Here is a 22,051-nt window from a genome sequence, read left to right as displayed (position 1 = left end):
GTTTAGGGGCACCGAAGCTAGCAGCCCTAGCCAGGTGAAAACTTTAAAAACTCCTGAGGGATACCCCTTAAAATTAGTTAGGGACCTCCCACAGATGGATACTGTTGGGCACAGCCAAACCTGGGACCCAAAGGGCCCGAACCTGACCTGTCCTTCCAGTAAGCCAAACAAAGGGACCCAGCCTCCAGCTTTAGGTAGCCAGAGTTTGACCCTGAGAGCACAGTGCAACTCAGTCAAAGAAAGAAAGGCCTACATGGTGGAGAGTGATTGGAGGAAGCTGAGTCCTACAGATGAATCTCACTTCAGTACTCCATCTCAACACCAGCCTTTGACTTTGCCAAGGCACACCACAGGTAGAGATTCCCTATGGTGGAGACGCTCAGATACCCCTAGGGTGAGGGATTGCTTAGTGAACCATAAGACAGGGGGTAACCAAGCCAGTGCTGGTACTTCCTTATATGGCTACTTAGGCAATATAGGCTTACCTGGTCAAGGATAGCCTTATCTCCTTTCGTTTGGGGGGGGGGTTGTGTAGGAAGGTGGATATCTGACTATGGTTACCCCCAAACTTTTTGCCTGGTGTATAGCTGGTTTTTGACTTAGTTGGCCTGGGATCCTGCTATTCAGGGCCCCAGGCTAATTGCTCTCTCCTTAAAATGGACCCCATGTACCTTAGGTACATATACAATTGGAACTGGTTCACCTTACAGGCCCCTGTAACAGTGTACCCCAGGTACCCAGGGCATAGGTGTATCCAAGGCCTACCAGGGGCTGCAGCATGTATTATGCCACCCCTGGCCTGGCCTCCATATTTGACACAACTGGCTGATCCATCAGCTGGGGTAAGTTGGTGTAATCACCTCTTACTTAGATATAGTATACCTATATCTAACCTATCTGGAAACATGTTAACCTATAAGCCACTCCTATGGAAGGCCTCGACAATCCTGGAGGCAGAGTGCTTGGTTTCATGTGAGATGGTGCTCTGGCATGAGCTGAGCCTGTCTGCAGCTGCCAGGAACAACTCCCTTAGCTGTTCCGGGATATTGCCATACCATATACTCTTAAGTGCATTATAATCCTCGCGTTTACTTGCTAACTTTGGTTTGGCTTTATCAAAACATGTCGAGTAAGGTGTCATACGAATTGGGATACTACCCCCTCGCCAATTCTGGCAACGGCGGTAGCATTCCACCCTTCTAGAGGGACACGACATGTACATAACCTGAACCCCGGTTAAAGTTAAACTAGAGCCTCAGCATCACAAAATGGATGCTGCCACCACAGACACAAGTCTGACCTCCTGCTGCTGGGAGTCCTTCCAGCGAGGGAGGCTTGGACAAAGGGTTTCCTGCCTTGGGAGGTGCGAGCACCACCCCAGACAGGATTTTGTGTATTGGGTAGGACAGGGCTGAATAGAATGAGACATGCCTGGGGCACACAAGCAGTCCCCGTGCATAAGCCAGTCCAAACCAGTGCAGGGGCTTTCAAGCCCCACACCTGGCGCGGAGCTGGACAAAGGAAAGGGGGTGTAACCGCCCCCCTTCCTGGTCCCACCCAGAGGAGGGACCTAGCAGGTGATCCGGCCCCCAGATTGAGAATAAGAGTAGGAGCTGTGTCCCAAGACTTCAGATCATCCTGAACTCAACTTGAAACTAAGAAGAAAACTGGACTTCGACATTCTGCTGCACAGAAGACTGAAGAGCATCTCCCTTGTGGCCAAGGAGTGACCACCCTGTGAATACAGGCACCATCCAGCAACTCGACGTCTGCTTTGCCGCTGCCTCCTGCCGGAGCCCGAGCCCAGAGCCCAATGAGACCCAGACTCCCAGACATCTCAGAGCCCGATCCACAGTCCCTGAAAAGAAGAGACCCGTGGACGCACCGAGAGACGTGGGACCGGCCATCTTGAAAGACCCCAGAGAAGCTGACTGCGCAGCCCCCGAGGCACCCTTGATGCTGTGCTTTGGGGTTTGAGAAGCCCCACCACCGAGCAGCATCTGCACCAAAGATCAGCCCCCCAGCATTTCCACGATCTGCGTGGGGCCCTTTTGCACTTTGCCACTCGACGCGCCATCCCGGTTACTAGTCCGTTGGCTAGTGGCCATCTTGGCGACAAAATCCAAAATCTACACCACTGGTCTGGTTGCTCCAGACTGGCCCTCACTCCTGTAAAAAAGAGCACCCCCTCTGACCTTGCTGGTGAGAGTGAGAAGCCTGCATCGTTTCCTGCGTGGCTTGCATTAGCCAAGGCCTGTTTGCTCTGATCAAGAAGCCGACACCGGCATCAGCTAGAGCCTTTGTGGGACAGCTCTTGACCGACGCCCGGACATCGTCGACCTCTTCGTGTTCATGTGGCTGCAGAGACAATCTTCACCTCTTCGCCTGTTTGCACCCGACATCGCCTGGTTCTATCCTGGTTCCACGGTAGTCACTGGCTAGTGACTTTGAACATTTTCCCCTCTGCTTTCAGGTCTTCACCTATTCAGATCCATCCTTCGATCCACCAGAACTCTCCTCGACGACCCGCCTGCAGCATCTTCATCTAAAGGCTCCGTAGACCAGCGCAACGAAACCCGACACACTTTGAGACATATGCACCCGCTTCCTGTGGGTGAGGTAAACCTGGCATTCCGGTGCCCCTGTGTAGCAATACACCTCTAGTATCTATGTTTCAAGTTGCTAGGTTCTAGGTCATCCGGAATGTTCCCTTTCCACTAACTTTGTAACTTTAACGCACCATCGACTTTGCATTGGTGCATGCATGTGCTTTAAGCGCTGCACCCGAGTCCCGCGGGCCTTTCCCGACTTCTTCACCGTTAGTCCCGAACAGCTCCAGCGATTCCCCAGGCCCTAGGCCTACTTCCTTTTCGATTCGTGGTACTTATACCACTATTTTAGTATATGGTTTAGGTGGCCCCTAGGGCTCATCCATATTGTGCAACTTTTGTATATTTAAACTGTGTTTTGTTTTAACGCATTTGCTTCTGTGCTCATAAAGAGTATAGGGGATGTTTGTAGGAAATAAATATATATATATTTTCAATATATATCTGTGTGGTGTCCATTTATTTGGCATTCAAGGGGCTTGTGTATGGTAAAACAGCTTGCTTCACATGCCTATACAGAGTTTAGCCTAAGACTGCTTTGTACACGCTACTAGGATAGCTGGTCTATAAGGTTGACTTACAACCAATCATCATAAGGGTTGCTTGGCATGATACAAGGTGATCACTAGAACTAGTGAGCATCATATACCCGGCCAACTTCTCACATTGGTGGCAGCGGTGGGATTTGAGCTTGCTGTTGTTTTACCATTACAATCTTTGAGGGTATCATTTGAAAGATCATACAGGTACCTGCTGGGTACATATAAAACAAGACTAGTATACCTAAGTTCTATTGAACTTAGTTGTTGTAGAGGATAGGGAGTAGCACACCCTGACTACAACTACTAGATAGGTTTAGTAGGAAAACACCAGTGTAGGTAGTTTGCAACATATCCACCCACACTAGAGCAATGTCTGGAGCAGAGGGGTCCACTGGACCTGCCCCTGTTGAGAGTGACCCTCCAAAGGCACCATCCAAATTTGCTATGTTAAACTTTAAAGAACTGAGGCAGCTCTGTACCTTAAGAGATCTCAAGACGGGTCCAACCCCTACCTTAGACCACCTCAGAGAGCTTTTAGACCAGTCTGAAGCTCTAAAGACCTCTAAAGCAGACCCCACAGGGACTTCTGAAGGAGGCTCTCCCACTGAAGATGATAATACTGACCGTCCTGTCCCTGTTGTCCAGCTAGATGAGGAAGACCAAGTCACTGGAGATACTCAGCCTGAGGAGGAGGAGGAAGAAGAGGAGACAGAAGGGGAGAGCAGTGATTCTGGCTGGCACCTGACAGAAATAGTCAGGTGCCAGCCAGAGGGCTTAGCATGGCTAACTTAAGCCTATTTGGGACTGAGTCAGGGGTAAACCCACTCAGACCCCCAAGTGGACTTAACCAGGAGCAAAGGAGGAGGAGGAATCACTCAGATGAATCCAACACCTCCCAAACTTCTAGAGGTTCTCATGGTCACTCCAGAAGGAGAACGACATCCCCTCAGAGGAGGGAACACGAGGCCAACATGAGAGAGGCTGAGCTTAGGATCCAGAAGCGAGAATTAGAAGTTGCCCTGGCTCAAGAGAAACTTGCTAGAGCAAGACAGCCTAGAGAGGGTGGATTAGGATCCACTGGTGGAAGCATTATCCCTAAGGATAAAGACAGGTCCTATGACAATAGAAACCTGAGTAAGATTGTGCCCCCCTACAAAGCTGGGGATGACATCCACAAATGGATGACTGCACTTGAGAGAGCCTGCAGAGTACAGCAGATCCCTCAGGAACAGTGGGCAGCAATCTTGTGGCTCTCCTTTGAAGGTAGAGGCCGAGACAGACTCCTCACAGTTAGTGATGGGGATTCTAGAAACTATCAGGTCCTGAGGAGTGCTCTGATTGATGGTTTGGCTTAACCACTGAACAGTACAGGTTAATGTTCAGAGAGACCCTGAAGACACAGACTCAGGACTGGTCTGAATTTGTTGAATGTGCCACTAAGGCTCTGGAGGGCTGGTTGCTGGGAAGTAAGGTTACAGACTATACAGGATTGTATAATTTGATGATGAGAGAGCAAATCCTAAATAATTGACAAAACCAGTTTCTACATCAGCACCTGGTGGACTATGATCTGACCTCTCCACAAGAATTGGGTAAGAGGGCAGACAAATTGGTCAGAACCAGGATCAGACCTAAGAACCAGGGTGGTGACCAAAAGAAAGAGACTACCAAGCCTCAAGAGAAATGTTGGGATAAATCCAAAGAGAAGACTTCCCCAGGGCCCCAAAACTCCCATGAGGGGGGTGGGTCCCAGAACACTTCCTCTAACCAGAAGAAACCTTATTGCCATACCTGCAAACAGGTAGGCCATTGGAAAACTGACAGCAGTTGCCCAAAGGCCAACAATAAGGAGAATATACCTCCAAGTAAGGCTTCAACACCTCATGTCACTGTTAGCAGTGGTCCCCCCGTTGCTGGGAGCATCCCCAAGAATTTGGGTGGGTTTACTTTTGGAACACAGGTGGACTCTGGCCTAACCAGGTCCCCAACTGATCTTGTTTATGAAACTGGCATGGGGTTTGCCAACTTCACTGATTGCCCAAACACTTTGAGCAAGTATAGACAGGAGCCCCTCATCAATGGTCTGAAAGTTGAGGCCTTTAGAGACACAGGGGCTAGCATCACCATGGTGACTGAGAGCCTAGTCCCCTCAAGGCAACTTTTACCTGGTGCCACATACCAGGTGACAAACATTGATGGAGTTCAGAAAAAAAACATCCCATAGCAGTGGTAAATCTCAGCTGGGGAGGTGTCACTGGCCCCAAGAGAGTGGCAGTGTCCCCAAACTTGCCTGTAGATTGTCTACTGGGGAATGATTTGGAAATCTCAGCCTGGGATGAGGTTGAACAGAAAACCCATTCTAAAATGGTAAATCTCCATGGAAAGGTTAGTGGGGCTGTGATGGCCACAGCCCCAATCCAAGATGTCCTTCCTGAAAAGGTTGGTAGGGCTGTGCAAGTCTCAGCCCCATCTTTAGCTAACTCCCTTCCTAGACAGAATAGCAGGGCTGTGATGGTAACAGCCCATACCCAAACTGAGTCTCCTCCTGAAAAGGGTGGTGGGGCTGTGATGGCCACAGCCCAAACTCAAACTGATTCATGTGTTGTGAAGCCTGAAACAATGGATCACTCCACACAAACAGAGAGCACTGAGGGGGAAGAGAAATCTCCCTCCCACCAGACTTTAGGAAAGGATCAGCCTCCTCCGGGAACTGATCTTACCCCTGATGAAGGAACTGTCCCAGAGGTTGTTAGACCTAGCCTGACAGAGCCCCTGATGGCAGTGGACCCTTCCCAGGTGGGACCCAGTCTGGAGCAGGTAACCTGCCCCTCTCAACCTTGCCTTACTCAGTCCAGGGCTGCAGAGGTCAAGAAGGACAGTGAGTCTCAAAGGGCCCCCTGTCAAATAAAGCACCCCCATCAGCAGATTAGGGGCACCGAAGCTAGCAGCCCTAGCCAGGTGAAAACTTTAAAAACTCCTGAGGGATACCCCTTAAAATTAGTTAGGGACCTCCCACAGATGGATACTGTTGGGCACAGCCAAACCTGGGACCCAAAGGGCCCAAACCTGACCTGTCCTTCCAGTAAGCCAAACAAAGGGACCCAGCCTCCAGCTTTAGGTAGCCAGAGGTTGACCCTGAGAGCACAGTGCAACTCAGTCAAAGAAAGAAAGGCCTACATGGTGGAGAGTGATTGGAGGAAGCTGAGTCCTACAGAGGAATCTCACTTCAGTACTCCATCTCAACACCAGCCTTTGACTTTGCCAAGACACACCACAGGTGGAGATTCCCTATGGTGGAGACCCTCAGATACCCTTAGGGTGAGGGATTGCTTAGTGGACCATGAGACAGGGGGTAACCAAGCCAGTGCTGGTACTTCCTTATATAGCTACTTAGGCAATATAGTTTAAACAAAAAACGGTTCTGTTGGGTCGGACCAATTACTTGTAAAAACATTCAATTAATGAGAACAGAAACAAGAACTCTCTGATACAAGTCCAACAATTAGAGGAATAAATCAATGAACACTCAAGAGCTTTAAATCATGTATTCAATCAATTGTATTAAAGGCTTTCAAACATTTGGTATCTGAATTGTATTCATTCTTAGATAACAATCAATGCTTGTAGTGATTGTCAAATAAAAGTGACTTTCGGTGAATGGTGCTCAGTGAATAGCAAGATATACAGTGCAATCTATGTACAGGTATATACAAGTTTCTTCATTGGCCAGATTATGCTTTTTGAACCAAGGATTCCTAAAGTTCCTATCCGGATCCTGGTCTTTCTGGGCCTATGCTGCTCGTCGACGTTTCGACCCTCTTGCGCCACAGTTGGTGGTCGCGGCGGGTCTTTCTCAAGACAGGGGGACAGTATATGGGACAGACCGGATAACTTCAGTCTGAGACCGGTGTGGCAAACATGCCAGTCAACTCTTGTGAAGTGATTACTTTCCAAGGCAGACGGAGGTGCTTCTTTCCTCTCGTATGCGCGCTTGAGTCTTCCTTATATGGCTAATTAGGCAATATAGGCTTACCTGGTCAAGGATAGCCTTATCTCCTTTCGTTTGGGGGCTGTTGTGTAGGAAGGTGGATATCTGACTATGGTTACCCCCAAACTTTTTGCCTGGTGTATAGCTGGTTTTTTACTTAGTTGGCCTGGGATCCTGCTAATCAGGGCCCCAGGCTACTTGCTCTCTCCTTAAAATGGATTCATGTACCTTAGGTACATACACAATTGGAACTGGTTCACCTTATAGGCCCCTGTAACAGTGTACCCCAGGTACCCAGGACATAGGTGTATCCAAGGCCTACCAGGGGCTGCAGCATGTATTATGCCACCCCTGGCATGGCCTCCATATTTGACACAACTGGCTTATCCATCAGCTGGGGTAAGTTGGTGTAATCACCTCTTACTTAGATATAGTATACCTATAGCTAACCTATCTGGACACATGTTAACCTATAAGCCACTCCTATGGAAGGCCTCGACAATCCTGGAGGCAGAGTGCTTGAATTCATGTGAGATGGTGCTCTGGCATGAGCTGAGCCCGTCTAGAGCTGCCGGGAACAACTCCCTTAGCTGTTCCGGGATATTGCCATACCATATACTCTTAAGTGCATTATAATCCTCGCGTTTACTTGCTAACTTTGGTTTGGCTTTATCAAAACATGTCGAGTAAGGTGTCATACGAATTGGGATACTACCCCCTCGCCAATGCTGGCAACGGGGGTAGCATTCCACCTTTCTAGAGGGACACGACATGTACATAACCTGAACCCCGGTTAAAGTTAAACTCGAGCCTCAGCATCACAAAATGGATGCTGCCACCACAGACACAAGTCTGACCTCCTGCTGCTGGGATTCCTTCCAGCGAGGGAGGCTTGGACAAAGGGTTTCCTGCCTTGGGAGGTGCGAGCACCACCCCAGACAGGATTTTGTGTATTGGGTAGGACAGGGCTGAATAGAATGAGACATGCCTGGGGCACACAAGGTGTCCCCGTGCATAAGCCAGTCCAAACCGGTGCAGGGGCTTTACAGCCCCAGTCCTGGCGTGGAGCTGGACAAAGTGAATTCAAAAACCTAGGCCATCCACAATAAGTGACCATACATGCTGAGACCAATGGAGAAGAAGAATTGCCAAAAGATAACGTGTATATTAAAAAATTATAAATTTAATTAAACATAGATAAAAATCATATAGAGACTCAAACTAATAAGTCAAACTATATGATACAGTAAAACAGTTACATATATATTACTGGAGCAAAAACATCAAATACATTCATTAAAAAACAATTACATCTTTAAAAACAGTGTAAACCCTGACTGATTTTAACAATATTATACAAAGACGACAGTTGCATTTATTAGAAAGATATATAAAGGACTCGACGCGCGTTTCGGCAGTAGGAGAACTGCCTTCCTCAGGAGTCATTGGTGGAACTATTGATGATGTTATATCATATAGTACTCATGGCAAAGTAATCGGTGATAACTTCCTTTTGATTCTTGCAGATAGAGCCAACCAGTACAAAGAGCCAGATGGTAAAATTGGTACCTATTAATGTTACCGCATAGAAGTACTGGCTTACAATGCCTTCATGTTGGTGTTCAAATGGATGGAAAGAATAGCTCCAATATCGTTTTGTGTAGATATTTCAATAAGGGTTCATAGAGATGACCGGATGTAGTGCCGATTAAAAAATGCCCCAAGCATTGGATAAGCTCCTAAATGCGTAGCTTAGTGCCGACAGCAAGGTGGTGCTGTTCCGCTTTTAAAACACCGATCGGGATGTGAACGGTTGCAGAAACGCTCGGTTCCGTGAACGAGTCGTTTCTAGTTTTGGTTGTAGTTTCACGGACTGCAGGATGGTGCAGTTCCGGACGGCCAAACGGAGGGGCAGCTTCGTCGGGTTTCATTTTCTCTAAACCCGACGAAGCTGCCCCGCCGTTTGGCTTGGGGCATTTTTTAATCGGCACTACATCCGGTCATCTCTATGAACCCTTATTGAAATATCTACACAAAACGATATTGGAGCTATTCTTTCCATCCATTTGAACACCAACATGAAGGCATTGTAAGCCAGTACTTCTATGCGGTAACATTAATAGGTACCAATTTTACCATCTGGCTCTTTGTACTGGTTGGCTCTATCTGCAAGAATCAAAAGGAAGTTATCACCGATTACTTTGCCATGAGTACTATATGATATAACATCATCAATAGTTCCACCAACGACTCCTGAGGAAGGCAGTTCTCCTACTGCCGAAACGCGCGTCGAGTCCTTTATATATCTTTCTAATAAATGCAACTGTCGTCTTTGTATAATATTGTTAAAATCAGTCAGGGTTTACACAGTTTTTAAAGATGTAATTGTTTTTTAATGAATGTATTTGATGTTTTTGCTCCAGTAATATATATGTAACTGTTTTACTGTATCATATAGTTTGACTTATTAGTTTGAGTCTCTATATGATTTTTATCTATGTTTAATTAAATTTATAATTTTTTAATATACACGTTATCTTTTGGCAATTCTTCTTCTCCATTGGTCTCAGCATGTATGGTCACTTATTGTGGATGGCCTAGGTTTTTGAATTCATATTGGTTTATACCCTGCCCTAGGAATCTGTGTATTATCGATACCCAGGGGGTCCTTGTTTTTCTCGCCAGTGGAGCTGGACAAAGGAAAGGGGATGTAACCGCCCCCCTTCCTGGTCCCACCCAGAGGAGGGACCTAGCAGGTGATCCGGCCCCCAGATTGAGAATAAGAGTAGGAGCTGTGTCCCAAGACTTCAGATCATCCTGAACTCAACTTGAAACTAAGAAGAAAACTGGACTTCAACATTCTGCTGCACAGAAGACTGAAGAGCATCTCCCTTGTGGCCAAGGAGTGACCACCCTGTGAATACAGGCATCATCCAGCAACTTGACATCTGCTTTGCCGCCGCCTCCTGCCGGAGCCCGTCCCAAAGCCCAACGAGACCCAGACTCCCAGACATCTCAGAGCCCTATCCACAGTCTCTGAAAAGAAGAGACCTGTGGAGGCACAGAGAGACGCGAACCGGCCATCTCGAAAGACCCCAGAGGTGCTGACTGCGCAGCCCCCGAGGCACCCTCGATGCTGTGCTTTGGGGTTTTAGAAGCCCCACCACTGAGCAGCATCTGCACCAAAGATCAGCCCCCCAGCATCTCCACAATCTGCGTGGGGCTCTTTTGCACTTTGCCACTCGACGCGCCATCCCGGTTACTAGTCCGTTGGCTAGTGGCCATCTTGGCAACGAAATCCAAAATCTACACCACTGGTCTGGTTGCTCCCGACTGGCCCTCGCTCCTGTAAAAAGGAGCACCCCCTCTGACCTTGCTGGTCAGAGTGAGAAGCTTGCATCGTTTCCTGCGTGGCTTGCATTAGCCAAGGCCTGTTTGCTCCGATCAAGAAGCCGACACCGCAATCAGCTAGAGCCTTTGTGGGACAGCTCGTGACCAACGCCTGGACATCCTCGACTTCTTCGTGTCCATGTGGCTGCAGAGACAATCTTCACCTCTTCGCCTGTTTGCACCCGACATCGCCTGGTTCCATCCTGGTTCCACGGTAGTCACTGGCTAGTGACTTTGAACATTGTCCCCTCTGCTTTCAGGTCTTCACCTCTTCAGATCCAACCTTGGATCCACCGGAACTCTCCTCGACGACCCGCCTGCAGCATCTTCATCTACAGGCTCCATAGACCAGCGCGATGAAACCCGACACACTTTGAGACATATGCACCCGCTTCCTGTGGGTGAGGTAAACCTGGCACTCCGGTGCCCCTGTGTAGCAATACACCTCTAGTGTCTATATTTCAAGTTGCTAGGTTCTAGGTCATCCGGAAGGTTCCCTTTCCCTAACTTTGTAACTTTTACGCACCATTGACTTTGCATTGGTGCATGCATGTGCTTTAAGCGCTGCACCCGAGTCCCGCGGGCCTTTCCCAACTTCTTCACCGTTAGTCCCGAACAGCTCCAGCGATTCCCCAGGCCCTAGGCCTACTTCCTTTTCGATTCGTGGTACTTATACCACTATTTTAGTATATGATTTAGGTGGCCCCTAGGGCTCATCCATATTGTGCAACTTTTGTATATTTAAACTGTGTTTTGTTTTAACGCATATGCTTCTGTGCTCATAAAGAGTATAGGGGATATTTGTAGTAAATAAATATATATATATTTTCAATATATATCTGTGTGGTGTCCTTTCATTTGGCATTCAAGGGGATTGTGTATGGCAAAACAGCTTGCTTCACATGCCTATACAGAGTTTAGCCTAAGACTGCTTTGTCCACGCTACTAGGATAGCTGCTCTATAAGGTTGACTTACAACCAATCATCATAAGGGTTGCTTGGCATGGTACAAGGTGATCACTAGAACTAGTGAGCATCATATATCAGGCCAACTACTCACAAGCACTCAAATGTATAGTTCCATAATTTTTATATTCAGATGCATAGTTTTGTCATTTTTGTATTGCTATTTTGCGGTTTGAGCTACTTTGTTTATTTTTATTTATTTTATGTTAAATGAGTTTGTAAAGCGCATGTACACCAAACGGTTTCATGGCGCTGGAGTCCGGGGGGGGGGGGTACTGCCACTTGAGAGGCTTAGTCATATGCCTGGCCGAAGAGGCAGGTCTTTAAAAGATTCCTAAACTGAGCGTAGGAGGTCAGTGATGAAATCTTCAGAGGGAGAGAATTCCAGAATTGAGGGGCCAAGACCGCAAATCTTAGTCCCCTGTCTTTCTTATGTTTAAAGGACGGGGTGACCAGAAGATTCAGATGAGAGGACCTGAGATCCAAAGAAGGGAAGTAGCACTGAATCCAAGAGGATATAAATGCTGGGCTGTTGCCAAAAGAGCTTTAAGGATGATGCACACTGGCATAAATGTGCAACGTTTGGCTACTGGCAACCAGTGTAATCTTTCCATTAGTGGCGTAACATGGTGCCATTTGGGCTGATGGTAAATTCATCTGGCCCCCTTGTTTTGCACCAGCTGCAAACGTTTTAGCTGATATGCCAGAATAGCAACATAGAATGAGTTGCCATAATCAATACGGGAGATGACAAAGGCCAGAACAACTTGGGTCAGGGCTTATGTGGTAAGGAATCTACTGATCTTCCTGATCCCTCGAAGCTGAAAGAAACAGGAGGAAACCACTGTCCCAATCTGGGCTTTCATTGACAGATCGCCGTTTATGATAATGCCCAGACTTTGATGAGCATAAGGGAAGTGGTAGATTTCCCTATTAGGTTGCCTAGAAGTTGGAGTTTCAGGGATTAGCTGGTCGGCCAATTAGGATCAACTCCGTTTTTATCGCGGTTCAATTTTAGGTGGTTACTGTTCATCCACTCACTTATAAATCGCATAGTGGATTGGAAATTGGAAACAGAAGATGCCGATTGATCAAGGTCAAATATCAGTTGGAAGTTGTCGGCATAGTTCAAGGCGCCAACCTTCCTTTCTCTGAGGGAGCAGATATGAGGCACTAGGTACAGATTAAAAAGAAGCTGTGAGAGAGAGGAGCCCTGTTGCACCCCACAGGCTAATTTGACTTTGGGGGAGGAGAACTGAGCAAGGCAGACAGCTTGAGAGCGGTTGCTCAAAAAGGATAAGAGCCGCTTAAGGGCCAGGCCCTGGATCCCAGCATTATTGACGTGAAACAGCGTTTACAACTCTGTTTCCACAGCACTTAGCTTTACTACGCGTCATTACAACCACCACATTGTTACCATGCATGCCATTACATCGCAAGTCGTATCAACGACTTGCTGTAAGCGGACGTGCAACACCAGGGAATGTGTTGAAGTGTAAATCCAACACATTCCCTACCGTTGCACAAACTGGAGTAGGAATAGTAATTATTACTATTTCTAAATCCAGCGCGCCCCCTACAGCAAGTCGTTGATGCGACTTGCAATGTAATGGCACGTGTGGTAACATCGCAGTCTTTGTAACAACCGGGTTGTAAAGCCATACGTACAGAATGTATGTGTTGAAACGTCATATATTTATTACTGACACGATCGGCCAGAAGATCATGGTTGACCGTGTCAAAGGCTGCCAAAAGATCAAGGAGTACCAGCGTCTGGGTAATGCCCTTATTAGCCCCCTTCCTAAGTTCATCCACAACCCTGAGGGTGACGTTCTCTGTGGAATGTGCCAGTCGGAAGCCCGCCTGGTGGGGGTCAAGAGAGTGGGAGTGTTCGATAAAGGACCATCTTCTTATATTGTATATGTTCTGTAGTCTCCTCTTATGTTTCATGTTGTTTCTCAAGTTGGTTTGTGTATAAAAGTAAGATACTATGTTGTGTTTTACTGTATTAAGTATGTCATGGTAATGGAGCGTTACTGTATGATTTTACTGCTGCTCCTTCAAAGGAAGAGTTCCAAGGAAGTCGGTTGGAGCAATCTTGGCGAGGTGTAACAGTGGTGGCTTCTGTACAGACTACGCATATGAATCAAACTGAAGATAATCATTTAAATGCTGGCGAGCATAATCTTTCCAGAATTGTTCAGTGCTCGGAGACCAATATTGAATTAACGTGCAACTCCTCTGGTGTGTAATGGGTCCTCTGATCCAAGTTTGCTTACTCTCCATTCCCAAACATAAGAATTGAGTAAGCCGTTGGTTGCTCCCTACTATGCTCCTTGGGCCTCATTTATGAGGCCGTGCGTCACTTTTACGCCACCAGTGCGTCACTTTTTGTTACGCACCAGCAGCGTAAAAATGGTGCCTCGTTGCACCATATTTACAAAGTGAAGCATCTAGGTAGATGCGTCTCTTTGTAAACCCCTGCGCTACATTATACCTGTGCCAGGTATAATGTATGCCGGGGGATGCGTTCTGACGCAAGAAAGGGTCATAGAAGTGACGCAGTGAAATCTATAAGATTTCACTGCGCCACTTCTAGGACACAAATGCGTCAATTTCTTACGTCTGCCTCACAGCAGGTTTAGGACTGGCGCAGGCCCTTTCACATGGGGCTTGCCCTATATGAAAGGACACATTGTTGAAGTTGCGTCACTTTTGTGACAGACTCCAGCAGTCCGTTCCTTTGCGCCATACAGATACGTCAGAAATACTGACGTATCTGTAACTCCTTGCGCCATGATGCGTCACACTGTAAATATGACGCATCACTGGTGTTGCAAGGAGGGCACAGTGAAAAGTGACGCATCGCAGTTTTTACGCAGCGATGCGTCACTTTTCATAAATAAGGCCCCTTGTCTGAAAAACAGACTCTTGATGTCCTTGTCAGTCTCAGCCATCACACTAACAAATCTGAAGTCTGGGGGAAGGGTCATTGTTAGTCTCTCATCTGCCCCAGGCAATCCCTCAGTCACTGAGCCTCCTGGTGAACCCTCCCTAAGAGTCCCAGTTAGAGACAGTGGGCCAATTACTACCTCAGAGAGCAGCTCCCTCAACAAACGGAAGGCTCTTTCAGGGAACACTGTTTAATACACAACCTCTCTTGCCATGTGAGGGGCTCGAGGAAAATTACTGAACTGGGACCAAGAAAATTGATGGCGGTAACACATTTGGTGACTCAGCAAAGTAACAATATCAACTTTGGTCCAAGCATTTTACTAGCTGTGAGATGGTGAGATGCATCTGTTAGGCAGAAATCTAATTTCCATTGGTTCAACCCCATGCACTTTAAACACTGCCTGGGCTTCGATACATAGCAACCTGCCTGGAAACATCATCTGTTGTTTCCAGTGGTTTGACATGAGTTTTATTTTTGTTTTAGTGGGTCTATGCCTTCCTTATGTACATGTTCAGAAACATTTGCTCTGGAGAGTAGCTAGTTCAGCGATCCTCTAATACACCAATCGATGCTTTAAATGGGCCGGTACTGTCCGGTATGGAGTACCGGCACTTTTTTATTTTGAGAAGGAGAGACCCCGGCATTTCTCAAGAGAAATGCAATACTTTTAATTGTAGAGTACCGGCACTTCTCAGAAACAAGCAGGTACTCTAGTACAGAGTATCTGCACTTCAATTTTTCCATTTTAATCACTGACACCAATTCACATCAAAGATATAATTAAACTATAAATATAGAGAGACGTACGCTTACCTGTCCCTGCTTCCCCGCGATATGCAGGCCGCTGTGTTCAACACTACTGTTCGTTTCTGTTCAGCGGGTTACATGGTATTCGCGTCCTGAATGACTCAGCAGACTGCCATCGATTTTTTCCAGATGCCGAGCACAGATGTTTGTGGCATACTGACTGAGCAAATGTACAAAATGTTGCTGATCAATACAAGCAAACACATGGGTTAGTCATAACAATTTTCAGTTTGTATTCTGTGCTAATGTAATATTTCATCTCTGAATTAAAAGTATATTTTGCAGCTATCAGATTGGCTGACGCAATTAAAATAGTAAACCTTGAAAACAGTTCTTCGTTAAATACAGTACACTGCATCCTCCGTTATTTGCCAAGAAAGCCAATAAGGTTGTGAACGCTTTTTAACTTATAAACCAGACTAAGGGGCCGATTAGGATGGAGGATTTTCCGCCTCCTCCGGGCCGGCGGAAGCCACCTCCGGCCCGGAGGAGGCGGAAAATCCTCTGCGGACTCACCAAAGACCCACCGCCACATTACGATGGCTGGTGGGTCTTGGTTTCTGTCCGCTGCTTTTCCGCCGCGGTCGGATTACAACCGCAGCGGAAAAGCTCTCATTTGGCTGGCAGTGTCTATCAGACACCGCCGGCCAAATTAGGAAGCATTTGAAAACATGCTTTTCCGCGGCGGTTTTTCCGCCGTGGAAAAGCATGTGTACTTTTGCTTTTGGGGGCCCGTTGCGGGCCCCCAGGGTGTTGGTGGGTGGGGGGTGCACATGGGGGGTACCTATGGTACCCCCCAGCATTTACATGCACAATGCGGCAGGCACCGCGCGGTGCCTGCCGCTTTGTGCATGTAAATGTTACACATGCACTTTTAACATTGCGGCAGGTGCTGCTTGAAGCAGCACCCGCCGCAATGTTAAATATCCATGATGTGACCGCCAGGGTGGCGGTCACATCCTAATCGCACATGAGGGAACGCCGCAGCCCATGCGGACGTTCCCTCATACTCTGGGGTCGCGGACGGACTCAAGTCCGTCCGCGATCCTAATCGACCCCTTATTGCGGATGCCGTGTTTAATAATATTGAGGTGTAACGTACTCATGTAGGACATGCAAGACCTGTTGCAATAAACAAACCCAGTGAGCACCAAATGCAGCCATGCTGCTGGAAGACTGAGTGGTAAATGTAGTGCTTGGAGCCTATCAGGGTCTAAATCCACCCCACATATTATATCCACCTCTTTCCCGCCCATGATTTAGAATCCCACAGCACAGCTGCATTGGTTTTCCCAGACCATCCAATTTATTAAAAACATTCCCTGTGAGAGGACGGGGTGGAACCTCAGAGGGACGAGGCTTCCTGCCAAGAACTGCTTGAAAGGCATGTCTGCCCGCACATCTAAAAAAATAATAATAAAACAAATCGTGCTGAGTCTGCCACTGATGTTCTCAAACATTTTAATGGACATCAACAGCTTAAAGCCTCCAAAGTCAGTCTGGGAGTGTCCAGCTCGGCTTCTCTGCCGCCTTGTGATGTCGGCTCTTCACCGGGTGACTGTGTAATGGGAGTCTACATCATGTGACCCAAGGTTGCACAGTGGGAGTTAGCAGGCTTTTTCCCCAGTTCTATCCAGTAAGTTGTCCAGTTTGCTCTTGGAATGGTATTGCCATTTTTAGGTCTGGCCTCTGAGACAACTTTAACTGGTTTGCCAGACTACTGTGTTTAAAAAAAGTATATATATATATATATATATATATATATATATATATATATATATATATATATATATATATATATATATATATATATATATATATATATATATATATATATATATATATATATATATATATAATGCATATATAGAGAGGCTTATAGCCAAACCCCTCATCCATTGGCTTGTTCAAGTGTTATTCACATTTTGGATATGCCCATCACAGCATAAAGCAAAGAAAAGGACACCGATAATCAGTGCAATATGCAGTCCGTTGATTTTAATGGCTCAGATCTCCATAGTGGTGTATGATAGTTCTTGCTATAGTCAGGGCAACTTCTAGTCAGCTACCAGCTACCGATTCTCTATTGCTCGAAGTTAGACGATAAAGAGTGTCTACGCGGTGGTGAGGGGGCTTTAGTCTAATCCTTAATAATGTTTAACCAGGGCTTCTCGCATGGCCTTGTAAACTCCCCTCTCTTCTTAAAAGTGTCCGCGGTAAAAACTTCGAGCATCTTGTCTCTCCAAACTACCCATATGAAGATAGAACTTAAGCAATAGGAAACAATTGTTTTTACCATCCCCTGATATCTGGAAAATAAACTGTGAGAAAAAGGTCCTGAGGAAGGTGGCCTACAGCCGCCGAAACGCGCGTCGACCTGGTGCAGGGGCCTCAAATTGTCCTTTGAGACCCTAGAATTGGCATTTAGATCTTGCCAACTGTAACTCAGCTTTCCCCTTTTTCCTTGATAGTGTGGTTCGAATTAAGTATGGGTGTGAGAATGGTAGGATTTTGAGTTTGTGTGTTTGGTATCAGGTGGTGTCTTTTTTAATAACTTGTGTCACATGTTTTTGTACATATTTATAGCTATTTTTGTGATATTTGTTTACACGTATTATAAAAGAAAAAATATTCTTCAAAAAAATGTATTCATGATGAAATAATTTTCTACAAATCTAATAATAAGAAATTATATACAATGAGAATAAAAGAAATGTTGAAATAAATATTGTCTAGAATAACTTTGTCACCAAATTCTAACAAGTAGGACGTATACCAATGTTTGAAGTATATGGCCATTGAAGGAACAACCCTTTCATAGTGTCACTTCTAAATTAGCCATACATCGCCACCTTGTGTCGGGGTGGGCCTCAGCCACGCCTACCAGTGCTAGGGGTTCGCCCTTCTCTGCACAAGTCCTCAGACTAATAGGAAAGAAGTTGGCATGGAAACTGGAATATAAAACAAAGCTTTAATTAATTAACCTCATGAGGTGGAACCAATTCACACAACACCCTTCGGTAGTGTATGAAGTAGCACACTGAAGAGAAGAAGCATGGTCCTTTTATACCCACATAGGGGCTCAAAAGAAGGCGGTACAAGTACAGAAGAGAAGGGTTAAATACATAAAAGGTCATACAGAAATGCACAGTCAACAAGTGGGAGGAGCTAGCAATTGCTTATTCTAGTAAACACATCCTGACAGTTACACACTATGGACAGGTGCATGGACAGTCACAGTCTCCTCTGCGCATGTGTAGAGTGGCAGAGCCTAAATATAGTCGGTCTCTAAGCAGAGTTCAAGAGCAAACGATAGCAAGGTAGGACAGAGCACATGTTGAACACATGGTAGACAGGATGGCTGCCGAATACAAGATGGCTTCAGCTAAATGCTAAGCTCGATCGCTGCCAAATTACAACACTTGTGGCAGATTGTCACAAGCGCCAGTGTAGACAATTAAGTGCTGGTGCCGAACCCCTGAAACCACCAACTAAAACTGGGCAAGTGGATAGCAGCACATACCACTGACACCAGTATTGTGTGAAAAAGGCTGCTTTATTGAAACAGGTGCACAATACAACATAACCTGGACCTTTGCCCCAGAAAACTATACCCTAACATTACATCATAAATCACCTATGATAATCTACCCCGCACCCCTAACATACCCATTTCCTTCATAACAACTTAAAACCTCAATAAAATACTTGCATCAGAGCTGATCAAGTGTAACTGGGACCTCTAAAATCTCTTCTGATATCCTACATAAATTACCCCATTCAACTTCTACCTAACCTCAGATTTCTTATGTCATCCAGCCATGAACTTGTCTACCCGTTCCTTTTCAGCCTGAACTGCCACTGACAAACAAGAAACTTCTGTAAATCATGAAAACATATCAGCCAAGAACCACCCAGAAAAAGAGGGAGGATGGGACAAACTGGGGGGAAGGAGTTCCCCTCTCCCGTCTTTTCTCTGCCCCCCCCCCCCACCTCCAAGGTCCCTGTGTGACCAATGGGAAATATCTGCCATGACTGAATACCCAGTGCTTAGCCAGAGACAACTTCACCTGTAGTAGGTATACCTCCATTCCCATAAACTAGATATGGACCGAATCTCCTCTAAAAAAATAACATTCCCTTAACGGAGATATAAATGATCTACCCTGTCAAGCCAAGTTGTCCTACAGAACGCGTTCATCTCTTTGTTTAATTTTCTCCATGCCTTATATATAGCTGAGGGCTTGACCGCCCCATGCCATACTCTCTTGGGAAGGTATTTGTTCCACACTGTGTGGCAGCCGGCTCATAACCTGTGGAGCTCCTTCAGATACTCCTTTATGGTCTTAATAAGTGGCACGCCCTTCTGGCCGACCAGTTAATGAAGAAGCACATCTGGACCTTTCCGGCCCACCAAAAGCCTATTCAGACAGGAAATGAGCTCCCTCCAATGCATCCCCCCTTTTCCCACCCAAGTGATAGAATATAGGGACTTGTTAAACCCCAGATTCACCCCATGGCTGCTGTCCCGAGCTTGCCTCTCTGCCCACTTCAGGAAAAAGTGGTGCACAATACAGATGTTCATCCCTGCCATCTGTGGTCCCGGATCAGAACCTGCAATAGAACAAAAGTTCCCAACGTTCACACTTACTCCCACCCATTTTACTTCCCCCTGGTATATCTACAAAAGCAATTTCATGACCATCTGTCCAACTCCATAATGCTCCCTTGGCCTCAAATTTGTCTGCCTGCTTCTGTCACTACCCCAATCCTAAAGGAGTGGGTCTCAAAACCACTCAGGTCCAAGCCAAGTGACCTCAGAGCCTTGCGCAATACTGCCAACAATTGGAAAGAAGTCACAGGCTTACCGCCCTCGTAGTTTAATACCGTGCAAATCCATAGGTGCCCCAAGCCTTAGCCCAACGTATTTGGCAAATTCCTGCTGCCATGTCTCAGGAGCACTCTTCTCCCCTACTTAATCTGGTCAGTCTTAGACTTGTACAGCCAAACATGCAAACCTTCTTCCCCACAATACACTTCTGTCATATAGCTACTTCTTTTCTATATACTGTGGTAAGTTAGCATGAGCTTATTAAATGTTTAAACGCCATTTTACCTTTCTGCCTCATCTTGCACACAACACATAATTGTTGATTTAGCTTTCAACCCAGAAGAGCTTCGTGATTTACTTGAGAAATAATATGTTATTGCTCTGATATCTGTTTTGCTCGGTACACTGTCTGCACAGTGAGTGCTGAAGGCTGCAAGGATAACTAAACACAATGTTGTTGTGAGAACTGATCTTCGCACGTCCATAGACATAACACACATGCTGCTGCCAAAATCTGGCTCTAGGCGGGTTTTATATTGTTGTGCTGCACACACACGAGATACACTTGATGGTGTTTCGCATGCAGAGAGCTGGTGGAAGATGATGTGATCCTCTGCCACTGAGATTTTGAGGTATGGGCCCGCCCTGCTAAAACCCAAATGAGACCTTCATAGATATAAAATACTATGCTAAATAGGGAGGGTGTGAATTAGGTATTGTTAATTCCTATTCATTACAGAATCTAAGTATGCTGTCACCATTCGCCTTTTATGGACTAGTAACTATGCTGATAACTTTGTTGCTTATAATATGTTTGCTAGTATTGTACAAGATTCTGCGTTTGAGAACCTTGCATTGGTAAATAAATATTTCAAACATGCACGTGTCCTCTTTGACTCCACGTTCTAGTTTGTAATGATTATATAACAAAAGAGTGTTCATGTGTTCCATGATACCTGAGGTAATCTAAGTTCATGTTCCGGTCTGTCTAAGCATTGGGAGTTTGTTATGACCAACGAGACACTGTAGCTAGCTCGGTAAGGGGATTTTGGGTACTGAGGTGAGTTTTGGGCCATCCTAATTCACCGAGGTTCCAGGTCTCTATGCACAGTTCTGTAGGAGAACGGAATTCCCGCTAAACTTCCTCCCTCAGCAAACACCTACTCCCCCTACCCCCAATAGCTCTGATACCTGGAAGGCCTAAAAAAAAACAGGACATGAGGGTTGAAAATAGCACTGTCTCCCCATTCTCTGAGCACACTGTCCTAATGGACTTAATTACCTCAGTCAAGATATCCAGGGTCAGGGACCTCTGTATGTGGGCCCTACGTCCCGCTTCCCTCACCCAACCCTCCAAAATCCATGTTCCCAATTTTCCTGCTGTAGGGGCATAACCTCATAGGAGCTTGCCCATACATGCAATGCCCAAGAACTTGCCAGAAATTGTTACCTTTGACTGGCCCTTCTCTTGGAGGAAGAGTATGAATTGTACCATGTCCTCAACCCTCTCCCATTCCGTTGACCTCCATGTGGCCCCACCTGCTAATTTAGACCCGCCTCATGGTATGCCCTCCTTATAAAAAATGGCTAAAGACTGAGTTACCAATTGGAGCATCCACTCTCTCCTAGTGGCCAGAGTTCCTGCAGCATCCGTGTCTTCAACTGGTCCGCCTTCTTGGTAAGCCCATGGAATCCTTCCCACTGTGAATGAGACAAAGCATCGGCAAATGTCATTGACCACCCCCAGAACGTGTCAAGCTCTACAAGTAATCTCAAGTACCAAGAAGTGCAATACAAAAACTGAGAGCAGCTGCCACAACTGAGTTTCCCTGGCAGCCGTCTGTTAACCACATGCACAACCACAAGTTGTTGATGCAAAACAGAACTGTTCTGTGATCTAGCTAACCCCCCCCCCATTGCACCACCACTACCACTAAGGGAAACAATTTCTAGGAAGGCAAT

At 46.3% G+C, this 22,051-nt stretch overlaps 1 protein-coding gene across 9 annotated transcripts in view; it reads right to left on the bottom strand.

The window, feature by feature from the left end:
* LOC147751685 (dihydrofolate reductase-like) overlaps window positions 1-22,051 on the bottom strand; it is a 402,971-nt gene that overhangs the window by 314,530 nt on the left and 66,390 nt on the right. For 2 of the 9 annotated variants that reach the window (XM_086921679.1, XM_086921651.1), the window contains one exon: window positions 15,265-15,418. The exons of 2 other annotated variants lie outside the window; for them this stretch is intronic. Coding sequence is in view for 1 of the 7 variants with exons in the window: in XM_086921631.1 (XP_086777757.1) it covers window positions 21,693-21,739 (47 nt within the window). In the remaining 6 variants the exon portion in view is untranslated. Of the gene's footprint in view, window positions 1-15,264; window positions 15,442-21,692; window positions 21,791-22,051 lie in introns of those variants that run through there. 5 more of the 9 variants (XM_086921640.1, XM_086921662.1, XM_086921671.1 and 2 more) reach the window with 5 other exon arrangements.

This window comes from Lissotriton vulgaris, chromosome 1_1 (genome assembly GCF_964263255.1).
Source record: "Lissotriton vulgaris chromosome 1_1, aLisVul1.2, whole genome shotgun sequence".
In the NCBI taxonomy this organism is placed as follows: Eukaryota; Metazoa; Chordata; class Amphibia; order Caudata; family Salamandridae; genus Lissotriton; species Lissotriton vulgaris.
This window is presented reverse-complemented; position numbering and strand designations above follow the sequence as displayed.